Source organism: Ambystoma mexicanum, chromosome 1p (genome assembly GCF_040938575.1).
Source record: "Ambystoma mexicanum isolate Mex_15411 chromosome 1p, UKY_AmexF1_1, whole genome shotgun sequence".
In the NCBI taxonomy this organism is placed as follows: Eukaryota; Metazoa; Chordata; class Amphibia; order Caudata; family Ambystomatidae; genus Ambystoma; species Ambystoma mexicanum.
In genome coordinates, this window is record NC_090921.1 from 147,614,688 (window position 1) to 147,630,859 (window position 16,172).

At 48.1% G+C, this 16,172-nt stretch overlaps 1 protein-coding gene across 3 annotated transcripts in view; it reads right to left on the bottom strand.

The window, feature by feature from the left end:
- Positions 1-16,172, bottom strand: part of TP53 (tumor protein p53) — a 277,553-nt gene that overhangs the window by 15,955 nt on the left and 245,426 nt on the right. For all 3 annotated transcript variants that reach the window (XM_069645384.1, XM_069645368.1, XM_069645375.1), the window contains exon 9: positions 6,490-6,572. In XM_069645384.1, the coding sequence (XP_069501485.1) occupies positions 6,490-6,572 (83 nt within the window). The remainder of the gene's footprint in view (positions 1-6,489; positions 6,573-16,172) is intronic.

The window sequence follows — 16,172 nt, forward strand, 5'->3', positions numbered from 1 at the left end:
ATATATACAAACATGAACAGGTCATTAGAACAATAATTAGAACTATTTACAAGGGGGGCAGGGGGATAGAGGAGGGGGTAGGTGAAGGGAGTTACGGTGTAGAAATTGATGGGGAGGGTGATCAGGTGTCCTCATTTTCCTCGAGTAGCATTTGTTTCCAGTTTAAGGTCCATGTGGCTTATGAGTTGATTGGTCCCACCAACTCAGAGAGAAGTCGTCCTTGAAGGGGCTTCTCTGTCGAGATGAACTTGGTAATTCGGACCTGCAGCAGGGCTTCACCGGGCAAACCAACAGTCCAGGAGTTGCAGCAGCCGACCTCTTCAAGCTCCTCTTCGGTTCTTTCGTTCCAGTGGTCGACTCTGCTTTCCAGTCTAAGAGACTCGTCTTTTAAATAGTTCTCTCCCTTTCATTCCAGCCTAGCTGTCACTCACCCAGCAGGGAGGCCGTCCTTGCCGGACAGTCGGCCAGTCAATCACGCCAGAGTGCATTTGGGTCTCCTAGGAGACTAAGCACAGGGAGTTTCAGGCAACTCCCTCACTTCCTTCCCACCCCAGACGTCAGACACCAAGGGCGGACTTCAGTCCTGAAGCCCGCCAAAGGCATACGGAACAAAGGGACCAAACCTGGTTTGGCGCACAGAGACACTGTAGAAGGACCTTTCCCCCCCAAAAAAAAAAAAGAAGACCGGGACCTGTTTAAACAAAGGGGCTTAAGGCGCCATCTTGAAAAACATGGCTCCTGTGATTTTTTTAGCTACCGGTGTTCGTGGTCGAAAAAAAATCCTGGTAGTTTGTTGTTTTATGGTAAACCCCTGCCACCAGCCTTTTCAATAGGAAAGGGTAACATTTGACTGCTATATGAGTATTTGAGTATTTAGACACAGGGGATCCACTGTAACCCCCTCCAGCACACTCCACTGTAAAATGTGTGTGCTGGGGCTAGGAATGCCCGGTTTTTGGTTTGGAAAATGAGGGAGATGATGGGACGTATGGAGTAAAGGGGACTATGGACTAAGAGTACGTTAGTCACTACGTTGAGTAACTTCTAATTACTCTTACGCCTCGTCGCCTTTCCTCCATACAGTATGGGTGGTTACAACTGATTGTAGCCCCAGGGTGGAGAGGAGACCCTCCTTAAGCAAATAGGCTCCTGAGAACCACCTGTCTGAAGGCCGCCTCAGATCTAGAGCCAGCCTCCAAACAGTAATGCTTGCAGAAAGCCGACGGAGAGGCCCAAGTAGTCGCCCTGCTTAGGACTTGCCAAGGGACATGGCGCTGGAACGCGATGGCCACTGCCTTGGCCCTGACTGCATGGTCAGGCATGTTGGCTGGGAGCGGCTTGTGCTGGTCCCCATATGCTTGTTTGATGGCAGATACCATCCAGCAGGATTTGGAAGCCTTAGAGGCCCGATAGCCTGGTCTTGAGCCTCCGAAAGTGACAAACAGGGCGTCTGATTTATGGAAGCCCTTGGGCCTGTCCAAGTAGGATTTGAGGGCACGCCTGACATCCAGGCAGTGAAGCACTCTTTGTGCTTCGTCCTTGGGAAAAAACATAGGAAGGACTATTTTTGTTGAAGTGGAAAGTAGACGGAACCTTGGGCAGAAAAGCCGGGTGTGTCCGCAGGACTACTTTGTCCTTGTGAAAGGTAGTATATGGTTCCGAGGCAACCAGCGCCTATATTTCGCTGACTCTAAGAGCCGAGGTGAGGCAGACTAGTAAGGCCGTCTTGATTGTGACCAGCCTGATGTCCTCGGACGCCCTTGTCTCAAACAGTTTGTGCGTGAGGGCGCCCAAGACTATGTTAAGGTCCCACACCTGGTGCGGTCTCTCGACGGGCGGGTAGAGCATTGCGAGTCCAGTCAGATGTTTGACTATAGGGTTGGAGGAGGAAAACATGCCTTCCTCTGAGCTCCTGTAAGCCCCAATGGCTGCGAGGTATGTGTGGCAGGTGTCCACCTGCAGGCATGAGGGGGCGAGGTGCGACGAAAAGGAGAGCACGTCCTCCAGGGTGCACGCCAGAGGGTCGATTCCCTCGAGTCTGTCCAGTGGCAGAATCTGGACCATTTGCTTTTGTACTGGGCCATGGTAGCTTTGCTTCCGGCGCCCTGTATGATCTCCAGATTGGCCTGTGGAAGGCGAAGGTTCTGAAGCGTTACCTGCTCAGGTACCACGCTGTGAGGGCTAGTTGCTCTGGCGCAGGGTGGATGACCCCGTCCCCTGCTGTGCCAGAAGATGTGCTGGGCCCGTCGGGAGGTGAATCGGGGGCACTTCCGAGAGGCTGAGGAGCTCCAAAAACCATGGCCCTGGCTGGCCACCATCGAGCCATTAGAATGATGAGGAGTTGGCGAGACTTCTTGATTTAGCAAATTACCCTGTGAATCAGGGGAGTGGGTGGAAAGGCGTAGGCTTTCATGCCAGTCCACTGGAGGTGAAATGCGTCGCCTAGAAAGCCGGGGCCCTGACCTTGCCAGGATGCGAACTGGGGACACTTCTTTTTGTGCCAGGTGGCAAAGAGATCCACCTGGGGGTGATCGAACCTGTTGAAAATCTCCTGAATAACGAGGTTGTTTAGCTGCCACTCGTAATTGTTCACTCCCAGCCTGCTGAGCCTATCCGCTTCCAGGTTGATTCCACCGGGAGGTAGACTGCCATGAGGTAAATGTCATTTTCCAGGGCCCACTCCCACATGCCAATTGCCAGTCTGCACAGAGGAGAGGGGGTGGGGGGTGTGGGGGGTTTAGAGGGTTCCCCCCAACCCGCACCCCCCCCCCCCGAACGGTAGATCTAGTATGCGTCCCTGGACATCCGGGTTGAATTTTATTGCCCGGAGCCAGGCTGTTCTTCTCATGTCCATGGCAATACAGATGGCACGGCCCGAGGTATCTATATGGGCCACTGTGGATTCCATGAGGTCATGTGCCACCTGCTTGGCCTCGGCTAGCCCCACCTTAAAGCGCGATTGGCTCTGGGTGGGGAGTTCCGGGAGGAAGTCTGCAATTTCCCGCTATAATCTTTGGTTGCGGCTGCCAGCATGGCATCAGCGTTGGCTTGACGTAGAAGTAAAAGGCGTTGGAATAGAGTTCCTTGCCATACACCTCAAAGATCTTCTCCTCCTTGCCTAGGAGCGCCGCAGAGGAAGAGGCCGAGGACGACTGGGGCTTGGAGTATAGCGATGCCGCAGTGATCACCGAGGAGTGTGGCAGAGGATTGGCCGAAAGCAAGAGCGTATCCCCCTCCATGTGCCTGTACTTGGCATCCATGTGTCGATTGACCGGCTGAGTGGGGTTTGGACCAACCCTTCTTGGCCAGGGAGACTACATCGATCTGCATTGGAATCCCTGATTTGGCAGAAAGGCGCCGTGTGAGGACTTTTGCCAGAACCCCCTCTGCCGGCTGTTCAACCTCGGGTTGGGGTAGGTCCAGATACTCCGCCAGGCCAGCAGGACGTTCGTCAAAGGCCCTGGCTGAGGATGGCATGTCCGGATCCTCTTCCTCATCTGTATCCTGCGGATCTGGATGATCCTGTGGAGGAGGAGTAGTAGTTGGTGCCGGAGGCTGGGGTACAGGGACCGCAGCCAGAGGCTGAGGAGGTGGCTGCGGAGCCGGAGGAGGTGGCTGCGGAGCCGGAGGAGGTGGCTGCGGAGCCGGAGGAGGTGGCTGCACCAGGGCCTGGAGGCCAGATGGAGGAGTCTGTGGTGCCACTAGCATGGCAGGAAGGACTTCACTGATGGCGTCTTTGAGGATAATTCTAATAGCTCCATCCGAGGTGACTTCATGAGGCCGAGGAACCTCTCGAAGAAAACCTCCTCACGGACTGTAGTGGTGGCAGGGGGTGCTGACGGGGTAGGGAGAGGCTGCTGAGGCCACTGCATACCCTGTCCATACGGACTTAAAGGAAAGCTGCCCTGCTCATAAGAGGGGTAGGCTGTAGGCCACTTACCTGGTACCAACCTTGACACTCGTTCTTCGCCGAATTCCTGGAATAGTGTCAGACGGGTGCCTCTTTCTGGCACGGTCGGCCATTTTGTCCGGCTGCCTGCGACGTGTTGCTCGCTCCGCTGGGCCCGGCCTCCTTCAGGACTCGTGTGTGGACCACGAGACCTACCCCGCACCTCGGGCCCAAGCACGATAGGTGTGACACCCTCGACCTGTGGGGGGCGGATTAGAGAGTGGGGGGGGGGGTGTGGGGGAAGGAGGGCGGGTTGGTAGAGCTGCGTTTTGGCGCCCCCTCGGCCGTGTTGCTGATGTTAGGGCGTAGCCCCTCGGCCATGCTGCAAGGGAAGAGCCACTCGAGTGAAGACCCAGTTTAAAAAAAAAAAAAAAAAAAAAAAGGAAGAATTTAAAAAATATGTTAAGCTTCCGGTACCTCACTGACACGAGGATCCCTCGGCCCGGAGCAGCTTCGGTAAGCGTGCACTCTCCGTCCCGCGCGGGAGAGGACCTGGGAAGGAGTCTCCCTTGCAGGGTGCGATGGAGAAAAGAGGCCCTACCTTGGGCCTGGCTCGAAGTTAAGAGCTCCCTCCACCTGGCTAGTCTGCTCTTCAGCGCTTTCAATGACAGCGAGCCACACGCTAAACAAGCATGCCAACCGTGGTCTGGGCCAAGGCAATGAGGGCGTGGGGGTCTGAAGTTGGAAACAGCCCGCTGCAGGCTGTTGAAGTCGGCATGCGCCGGGGAGGAGCGCGATGCCTGAGGACCGAGTACCGGAATGACAAAAAAAAGACAAGGAGAAGTGGTATCCACTCGTGGAATTACATGACCGAAGCCAAACCCAGGAGCGCTGGTGAATTTGGCCCGTTCCAGTCGACACGGAAAAAAGGGACTGAGGTGTGGCACCGGAGGGCGGAGTCAGGGCAGCACATGCTTCCTGAGCCGCACCCCCGGGCGCCTCTGAATTTGAAGGGGAAGAAGGTTTTTTCTGGTGAAAAAGGTTCCATCTCCCGTTCCTTGGAAGGGACTCCCATACAGTATGGAGGAAAGGGGACAGGACGTAAAGAGTATGGGAGGGATTCAATAACCGAACAACATATTTGAAGCACTAATATTAAAGCTCTAATTTGGGCTTTAAAAAAAAAAAAAAAAAAACCACCACTTTCAGCACCACCTAATAGCCCAAACTAAAAAGGGACCTAGGTCTAAGTGATCATTTAGGGTTTAAGGTCCTCTGCTGGCTGCCTGGTGATAATCTGCAGCTATTAACCCCCTGGCTCCAGTGTTTTAACTAGGGTTTTACCAGCGTACGTAGCCAAAATAGGACCGCTGGTATGTGCATAATGGCTAGTAAGACACCAATTTCCTCAAACTAAAGGCTGTGTCACGGTCAATGTGCGTTTTAATGACCACAGTGTTATTGCCAAACTGTTCAACCTGCTTTCAGCTCTTTCACGTGGGGCAGGTAAAATGCCTGGGGAATAATGATGTTCAAGGTGGGGGGCGCATGTTTTGAGACATCCACGATAAACCCAGGGAAAGCACTCATTGGAGTTTGCATTAGGAAAAAAAAACATCTACTTTATAATCTAGGCACGACACTGCTCCCTCAGAACGGGCATCATGGTGGGTTTAGCAGGCCAAACATTTTGAAATGGGCCCCCATTAATCTACTGCAGGCCTAAAAGTCACTGATGAGCAAGGGGTAGGGTACAAACTGAACCAATGTAAGCTACCTTGCATAAAATCAAAGAGCATTTTGAGAACATGAAAAATAGAACACATTTGTATAGGGCATTTGCGGCAATGATTAAAGCCGGCAATCTTTGCTGAGCACATGTACACTGGGCTACTACTTTTATTAAAGGAAGTCAGCCTCTGCGTGCTCCGTTTAGATCATGCCGAGCAAGCTCATAACCTGCGCTCACTTCGTGATGGCTGCTTGTGTGGGCTGAGGGAGCCCCGATAGAGCTCCAGCTCAGAGGTAGCTTTGAGACTAGCTGGGCTCGACCCCGTCCCACTTCAAGCCCCATCAGACCCTGAATGATTAGTTTCACCTGCAGCAAGTAGCCACCTGGGTGCAGTTAGAATGTGAATTAATAACCTTTAATGCACTCAGGGTGCACCCTTGTGCCCGTGATATGGGGGTTTGGTGCTTGCCCCCCCCTCTACCAGGGACTTACATTTGCCGTTACTACCTACTATTGGGAATTAAAAGTTGCAAGTTTGGGTCCCAACTATAAATAAGCTAGCACAATAGGGAAGGGCTGCAGGGAATCCCCGTTTTTGTCTATGTTATCAGTGCAGTTTGCCAGGATGTGTGTACCCGATTTTTTTCTTGGCGTTCCTAGGGATTCACCGGACCTTCCCATCTGGTGAAATACGATCTTGTAGTAGTCGTTCGAAGTACAAAAGTTATCCTGCCCCATAGTTATCTATGCAGTCAAGCACAAAGACGTTTGAAGAGCAGCAGTTATCCGCTTTCTATCACACTCCTCAACCCGCACTCAGTATTCCAACCACCAAATGCCACGCAACAATCTCTCGCCAGCCCCGCACCTGCAGCGTGAAGGTCTCCTCCTCAGATGCCTTCCTCTTGGGACTCTCAGTATCTGGTTCAGTCGCAGTCACATCCCGGATGGCTGTGGAGGAAACACACCTTTAGTATTCCGAAAACGCACTCCATACTTGCGGAACGGCTTATAAACCAGACCCTAGCTTGCAGGAGGGGGAGAGAGAGAAAGAAAAAAGAAAAAACAATTCACACCATCCCAACAGAATTACATTTTTGGAAGTTCGGCCATTCAACATTTTAATGGCCCAACAACCTTTGCCTCCCACCCCCAGCCCCTTGGTTTTCAAGAATTTGCCATATATGTGGTCAGAGGGGCTTTGACGTCCATAAACCACTGCAACTCTTTACCATATTGGCCTAGCATAGAATATATGTCTCCTATGACTGGTGTGCTTTCTAAGCACCCCATTTTGTCCCGAGAGTGAGAACGTCATGCTACTGTGGCTTGGAGTAGGCTGGTGGCAGCTGCATTTTAGTTTTGGGTGCACTAAGGGTGGGGTTAAACAGCTTTAATAGCCCAAAATAACTTGATGGTAGTCATTGTAGTACTACTAATGTATTTTAGTCCTACTCTGCCATTTTGACCGGCCCACGCCTTTGTTTGGGAAAACAAACCAGAATGCCTAAAATTGTTGTTGTACGAACATGGGCTCACTTGGACTGGTTTCTTGCCCTAGACAGGCCAATACACAAACTAGTGGTTGGATCCGAGTGCTTTTGTGCATTGGTCAACCCATGACTGAATATTTAGATACACACTTTGTAGGCTCTTGTCTGCATTGCTGGATGCTTTTTAGGAACCTGTGTCCCATTTTCTTTGGCTGCTGGATGTCCTTCGTTGGCCGTCTCTTCGCCCTGGTCTGCCCTGGTCTTCCTTGCTAGATTGCCTAATCTCCCTGAGCTGGGACGGTTTCTGCGCCGGCCATCTTCCGGATGAGGTAGGAGATCCTGTCACTGAGAAGAGCAGTGGAAAGACCCCCACGCCTTCTCTGCTCTTCTGAACTCATCTCAGGTGGCCTCCTCTATTGACAGCACCGCCCAGTTTCCATTTTGCACTCCGATACCTCCAAATATGCTTGTTTGGGTACCCCAGACTTCTGGATGCCTTCACTGCTTGCTTGTCCACCCTCTCACATACATACATTTTCCAGTTTGAACTACAATCTGAAGGGGGGGGGGGGGCGCTCGGTTGTTGCCTGGGGTTGGTTGCAGTCCTTTCCAAACATGTGTGTTCTAACAGACTTGCCCAATTTCCTCAACACAGCAGCTCTGCCTATTGGAAGTGACTTTGGAAGGTACTTACCTGCACACTGATGTTGTTCGAGGGTCCCCATTGGGTCCCTGGAGTTTAATACCTAGGGACAGGGATTTTAGTTTGTAATGCAGTGATTTTAACCTATATAATTAAATCGGTGGTACAATCATGCCTACTGAAACGTACAAGGTTATTGCGCATCACTTACTTGTGCAAGTAGCTTCTAGGAATGTAATGGGGCCTTAGGGGTCCGGTATTTGAAGACTTATCGGTGGGGCATCTGGGAATTGTAGGCCTATGGTTAAAACCTTCTCCACCCTCTACGTGCCACATGTAGTGTATGCTGGACATTTGTGCTAGAGGTGTGGGGGAATAAATTGTGACTATTCCAGTGTTGGGAGTTTGCGTTCTGAACATGTCAATGTATTTAACGGTTGTCTAAATGCACACTTTCTCCACGCCCGTGGACTTATGTATTGTGAGTGGGTAGGGACTCCGATAGACCTTTCCCAGTTTTATACATGCACTGTTTTACCAAGTGTTATGTTTAACCTCAAAGTACTTATTTGGCCTTTTATTTTATGCGTGATTACATCTTAGAACCCGGGTAACTATTGGAGATAACTGTACTTCACTGCCAGCCTAGCTGCTTTTCCATAGCTTTCACAAGAGTCGCCTCACAGGGGTCTGCGACGGAACAAGTTACTTCCCTGTAACTGTTGTTCTCCAGCATGGGTCTGGCATGGATTCACATGCTCATGAATATTCCCAGTCGTCATGAGCATGTGAATCCATGCCAGACCCCATGTTGGAGAACAATCGGTCATTAGATATTTTGGATTATAACTTCCATAGGCTTTGGCCAGCAGTCGATATTGAGCGATCGTGGGATAGGTATACAAAAACATCTGGAAAGGTTGTAGACCCTTGCTCCATCCTTTAGTAACTGTGTTTAGTCTTCGGTTAGTTGGTTTTAAATCTCCCACCTAAATGATGTGATAGAATCTCCATAAAACATACGAGTCCAGAAAGAGGAACGTCATGTAACAGCAATGCATTTACCTTCCTCCCCACCAAGCTCCCTTGATACAAGGGAAGGTATTGATGGAGAGGAACAAAAATTAAACGTCTGGAGAAGAGCAAACATAACCGGGTACAAGCTGAAGAAGATACAGGGACTGTGCTACATTATTCCACTACCCGAGGGAACTGGAAGATTGCAGTCAAGAGGTCTTCCAGCTGCAACCCTAAAGGCAACAGGGAACAGGCAGTGGCAGGAGGGTTGAGATGATCATGGTCCAAAAGGACCCTTGTGGAAGTTTGGGAATACCCATCACCCAAAAGTGTTGAAATCCTGGTCCTTGAGGGTAGGGGTGTCACGGTATTAGTTTTATGACGGTATGATAACCTTCTTGCCAAATGACGGTATATCATGGTTATCGCGGTATAGCAGGTGATGTTAACTAACCTTAACAAATATTTTCTAAAAGGTCATAAATTGTCAGATTTATCATCACAAACAAAATCAGGCACCCAGGGCCAGAATTGAGCTTTTCAACATACTTTCCACTGAACTTCCACCAAACACACGTGTGGAGAGGAGGAGGGTGGGGGAGCCCTGCTGCGACTAGCAAAGCAAACTGAATAGCTTTTCTTAAGTGGTCATTTAGGCTTTTAGCTCCCCCACTGGCTACTGGTGAAGATGAACATGTTGCCATCTTGATAACCTGCATGCCACAGCTCAATGGAGGCTGATGGTGACACACACACACACACACACACACACACACACACACACTTTAGTTTACTTGCGGGCCAAAAGGTGTTCAGTAATCCCGGACATGTTACCCTTTGGTATGGCAGCAGGGAATACCCACAGAGATGAGTACATTTTACAGTGTAACTTATTATATGTAAATTCAATGATAGAACCAGGGAAATCCCCCATGTCATATGTTTAGCAAACATTATCCATTATAAATATATAAACCCCAAAGCCGCCATCCCAAAGTAAACCCTTTTCCTTCTTAACACTGTATTTATTCTTCCTATTGCTAACATATTGATTTTGTGTAAGGCACGTGTGATTTATGGAATGGCATTAAAAACTGCTCCAACTGTAACTACTTGGCAGATGGCACATCCAACAGTGCAAGACCAAGACTGTGCAGCACTTGCTTACTGCAGCCTTTCCAAATCAGATTGAAAAGCACACTTAACGGTATTAACGGTATAAACAATGTGACGGTTATTATTCAATTAAGTGGTTCACGGTATCTTTAACGGTATACCATTATACCGTTACATCCCTACTTGAGGGACCCATTGAGAAGTGGTGGTCCTTTAGCGATGGCCCAGTTGTGAAGACAAGGCCCAGGAGAGACCAATTGCAAAACCCTGTGAAACTAGTCCAGGAGGGACTCGTAAAAATCCAGGTCCATGAAGGACCTGTGGCAAAAACCATGGTCCATGGAGGACCTAACTAGAATCCATACGGCTAGCGGAAGCCCCGATGGACATCAACCTGACTGAGAAAAGCTTTGAGAGCAAATGTAAAAACTCAGGAAGCCTCAAATTCATGGGTGAAGAGTGGCAGAATGTGTGAAAGCAGAAAGGCTGAAGCACGACAAAGCCAGACGGCAAAGGCTTAAAGTCCTTCCCAGAATGGTACTTCTAGCATGTGTTATTTCCTAGATTCGGGATGGACTCAAAGACTAGGTTTAAAACTTCTTTGGGCAACCCGCTGGAATTTTGTTTTATTAGATTAGTGGTATGCAAAGAGCTACATCGTAAGGGAGTTTTCTGAAGTCCACCTTTAGGACTAAAGACACTCTACTTGGCAATACAGATCTCAAACCCTTATTGTAGCCCTGGACCACTTAAGGTAAGGGTAGCTATGGCAGAGCAATCAGGCTCATTTTAGGTGGGAGAGGGGGTTGTAGGAAGGTACAAATAACTTGCAGCATACATATTATCCCAAGAAACACGCATACACTTTAGAAGTTAATGCATATATATTTTACACGGCCTGTGGTAGTGGCCGTGTAGTTGTGGTTAAGTATAGCAAGAGCACTTTTTGGGTGGCTTATAACTTCGCTCTCCCATGGACGAATACTTACCAAACTTTGCAAAAGACGTATGGTGCGCGCTCTGAATTTTTTTGCCAAGTCTGGTGAGGTTTCGTGAAGGGCGGGGCAAAGTTATAAGGGGGGTCCCAATTTTTTTTTTCCATAGACCCAAATTATATATTGCTCACACCTACAGCCCAAACCGATGGACTGATTTTCACCAAATTGCGCCAGGAGCGGTGGCTTGGTCCCGAAAGTGTGCTTTTGTAAATCCGTCCAGTAGTGTTTTTTTTTTTTTAAATGACCAAAAAGTAGGTCCCAAAAAAAAAAAAAAAAAATGAGCGTATCTGGGTCCGGTCCGCGGACCCATTTCCCTGTTCGGTACACGGACAGGCATCCAATTGGCCTAGAGGGTGCTGTGATGTCCGCGGACATCGGACGCTTCCACTGATTGGATGGTGAAAACTGAAGTGCGTCAGATTTTTTGAAACCCCCACCATATCGCGGACATCTGCCGGTGTCCAGACACCACAGTAGAAAAGAGGAGAGCGGGGAAAAAAATATATATATATAAATAAATAATTTAAAAACAAATAACACACTGTGCATTTGCCAAACTTATCAAACAATCTCTGGTGAGCGAGCGAAGGGGTGATTAGGATGGGATATGGCCGTAAGAAGCCAAAAAACTGGTGTTTTTCACCCCTGAAGTCCGCAAACAGTCTGGATGTTCGGGTCCGGTCCTATGATGTTTGCGAACACTTCAGTTGTTTGGGGGCATCTCTGCCAATTTCTGCATTACAGGGTTGGTGAAAAGCAGTTCTTGGATGGCTTATAACTTTGGCTCCACTCAATGAAACCGCATGAAATTTTGGAATTGATTCTAAACTGGATTCTGAATGGTTTCAATTTAGAGGGGCGGGGGTGATTCCATTTGACGAATCTGCCAAAAGTTTACAAAACAATTTTAAATCTAGATAATGATGTTTTTGTAAAGTTTGTGAGAATTTCTCAAGAGGGGCTAAATAGAGGAGGGGGCGCTCAACATTATTAGTTGGCTTATAACTTTGTTGCCGTTTGACGAATGCGGACAAGAGTTTTCAGAAAGTTTATAGACCCAACCTTTTATTGTTTGTGTAGACTGAATGATTTCTTCAAGTGGGGGCTAAATTATGACTATTGTATGTACATACATTGACACTTTAGAAAAAAAAAACATGGGCGGATGTCAAGCAAACTCGTGTAAGGAGCATTAGCAAGGACCATAAACTATGTCATAATGTAGGTACAAAAAAAAAAAAAAAAAAAAAAAAAAAAAGATATACCTTTGGTGACTGAGGTATAGCCTGTGGCCAGGACCAGTGGCCAGATTGTCCGGGTCATGGTATAAGGTCATGACCCGGAAAATCTGGCTACTGGCCATGACCGTGAGGGACGAACAATTGTGTTAAAGTGGCCATGTCCACCTGGGACCGGCTATGTGGTAAAGTTATTCAAAGGTAGGATAGGTTTGAAAGGGAAGAAAAATGGGCTTGTGGTAATATGTTAATAGGGTTCTGGCTTTGCCTTTTGCAGGCTGCCATGGAAAGAAAGGCCACTGTACGGAGCACCGCCTTCTCTTTCCATGGGGGCCATCTTGGAAAAGGATTTTGCTGTAGGAAGAAAAATCTATTTTTTTAGCCCCCTCCGGGTTCCCGCTAATGGCCTTTATCCCCTATTGCAAGGGCTGCAATGGAGGATAATGGTCTGGAGCCCTCGTTATTTTTAACGAGCTGAAGCCCACAGGCATCAGGGTGCACACAGACACTTCGCACGGGCCGATAACTTGGGCTGCCGGGCCGTTAGCTCTGTCCCTAAAGCGGGGGTTGAACGTCACATTATTCCCATTAGTATAACACAAAATGCTAATGGAAATGTTGGAAAAACGTATTGAGTCTATGTAAAGTAGATGGAGTCGAAGATTTTTTTTTTTTTTAGTTCTATTTTATAACTGTGAAAGGTTGTTCCTAAAGGAACCTTTCTTTTGTGGTTTAAAAAGAAAATGTTTGCAGGAGAGGTTAGAACGTAAGGTGAGGAGGGAAGAGGCACCAAGCACCAATATGGAAGGGCAGGAAGATATTGCGCGCATGTTACTTCTAAGGTAGTGGGCAGTGTTCCTCATGCTCCTCGATTACAGCTTCAAACGCCCATCAAAATTGCCTACCGTGTGTTGCAGTATATACAAAGATATGGATCAACAGCATCTTTTATTGCTTGCAAGGTAGCTGGTGGGATTTGGAGTCCCACAGAAGGCGGCTGTGGGGTTACAGTATTGGTTGAGGAAGATTATGTGGAGGAAGACAGCCTACTTGCTAAGAAAGGAGCAATCTTTGAGAGCATTGAGGTAGTTTGATTTGGTGTGGCCGCGCATGGAGGGGGATCCCGTAGGAGTAATGTCCAGGTAGTCTGCGCATTTCACTTTTATGCTTTAGCCTTTGGTACACTCCCAACAGTGGTAAAGAACTGCCACACCCATGATTCTCTCAGGGCACTTCCTCTACCTCATCTTCTTGATTCTTTTTGTCTTTGGAAATACCGCGCTTTTTTTGTTGGGTGGGTCCTCCAGCTGGTGGTGGCGGCGGCGGCTCTTGGGGAGGCGGGATGTCAATAGCGGATGCCGATAAATAGCAGTTTTGCTACTATTAAATAGTTAATGGATAATGAGTAAGAATAGGAGTTATGAACTGTCCTCGAAGCAAGGACCCAAACGCGATGAGCAAATGCGTTCATGGACACGTCATCATGCCGTGTGCAAGGGCATGGGCACGTGGCACTGTCCAGAAGGCCCACAATGATGTCAGACTTTCGCGGACGTCGACGGAAACAAAACAGTGGAAAAAGTGTTCAAAACGATTCTAGAAGGTGGGAAATGGCAGAGTTTTAAGGTGAAACGTAAATTGGACAAAAATGTTGCTGTATTACGGTAAGTATGATATTACTAAGTTGTAGGAAAATAGCATGCACTGGTAAAAACCCCATGGAATTCTCTGAAAAAAACCTTATGGTAAAGTTGCACTAATAAAAACCAAGGGACATTCTGGTTACAAGTAAAACTGAAAAACCTCTGAAATTTGCCAGTTATGGTAAGCTAAGCTAACGTAACTCACGCCACGACCGTGCACTGCTAACACTAACACCCAGGACAAAGATGACACCACAAATGTCATTGATGACATCACATATCTGGCCCACTTGTTTTTGTTCACTGAAATATCTAGGTCAGGTGGTTTTGTTCAATGACAGTCAGAATATTAAAATTAAAAAAGGTGCTGTATATCTAGACGTTAACCTTATCATACCTGCCTTAGGGTTTGGCCTTAACTCATGGTGCACATGCATGGGGCAATAGGCAGGCCTCAAAACACACAATTCATTTGTATACATTAAACATTTTCTGATGATGCGGTTTCTTTCTTCCTTACTTACTTACTAGTTTCCCTGCATATGCCTCCGATTTGTATGCATTGTGGGTCTTCATAAGTATTGTTTGTACTAGCACAAGTATGTAGTAAGTGTTGAATTGTTAGCTATTTATTACAGGTTAAACATTACACAATCACTCCCTGAGATCATGCAACAACATTATAAAACACAACGTCTTGTAGGGACTTTATCATCAAAATTAAATTTCACATGTGATGTCAATGACATTTTTGATGTAATGTTTGTTGTCCTGGGTGTTGGTCTTAGCGAACACCTAAACGTGCAAATCACCACCCTAGACACACAGGAGCGGCAGAACGACTCTGGGTAAGCATTACCTCAAGTCTCACACTACATCAGCAGTGAAGAGGATGCAGGCGGATGCCCTTGTGCTGCAACAGCTGCAGGACACGGGAAAGAATTTTGCAGCAGCAGTCAAGTGGAAAGGCTGCCAGCAAAGGATTGATTTTTTTTGTAGCTTCTTGCAGCTCTGTTTTTGGCACTCTTTTCATGATACTAGATCAAGAACAGTTCTCGATTGGTCGATTCGCCTAGCTTTCTTAGTCCAGCACTCTGGTGAGGGAGGGGACTTCAAGGAGTGGAATCTTGCCTCTGGAGGTCGGAAAGGAGTGTTTGTGGAGGATTCGATCTTCTCAAGACGCACTACACGATGGTCGCAGGTACCAGGGTATTGGCGGTTTGCAGATGTCGCAGGTCGTTGTGGAATGGCTCAAAATGCAGGTCGTCTCAAGGCAGATTATGCACACCAGCCCGAAGGAAGGAGTCATCCTCGGAGTTACTCTATCGCATGGAATAAAGAGTCAGCACAGCAGGCCTCTACGGTAGCGAGAAGTAGCTGCATGCATCGTCTCTTCTTCCTCTTCGGATTTAGTTCCAGTGGTCGACCCAGTCTGCACGAGGAATCCAGCTCTTAACCAGGAACCGACCCATGAAGCCAACGTAATCAGCATTCATGCTACATTCAAATCTAGGGGGGAGGGGTTCTGGGGGGGGTGGCTGTCCTAGCCAGCCTCCCAGTTGGAACTGGTTTAAGGCAGGCATGCCAAAGACAAAGGCCTGCAGAGTTTCAGGATCCTCCCCCACTTCCTGTCCTCACATACACCTTGGCAGCTTCTCAAAGGCTTTCCAAAGACAGGCCTTCCCCCACCCAGCATGGCAGATGAAGGACCAAGAAAGGACAAGCAACCAAGAAATGGCGAAAAAAAAGAAAGCAGTCAATATTATGGGTCAATTGGTGAAACTTCTGTGCATTACTGCGCCTGTGAACCCCGCCGTCAGGCACAAAAGTCGGTAGAACACGTCCACTGCCCACAGCCATTCGGGTATGCTTGTCACTGCAGTGAGAAAGGAGATACAGTGCAACCACCAGCACTCAACGTGGCGTGTGCTGATCTCATAATATAACATGTAGAACGGTTAAAAAAAAAAAGTAACCCCCTACCCTCGGGAATACAGGTTCTTACAAGTAGAATAAAATAAAAAGTAAAACCCCAGCACACAGCACAGAAAGTGCTGTGTAGACATGTGCCCCAAAAGTTGGAGGAAAGCATAACTCCAAAAATAAAGTATGGAGGGACACAAAAATGACTCCAATAGCCAGAGTAAAAGAAGGGGTGATCGAGGGTGGGGGTTTGGGGCGGTTCCCACTCACCCAGGAACATCCACAAGTTAAAGTGCTGATGGTTTCACAGGTGAAGGAGATTCAGCATAAAAATGGACAATCTACCTAACAATAAGTGGACCACACACACACACGTTTTACTAAAACTCGTAAATAAATGCAACACCTCTTCCTGGCACTTATAATCCATTATGACAAGCTGGGTCTTAAGACCACAACTTGTACAGAAAGTAAAGGGAA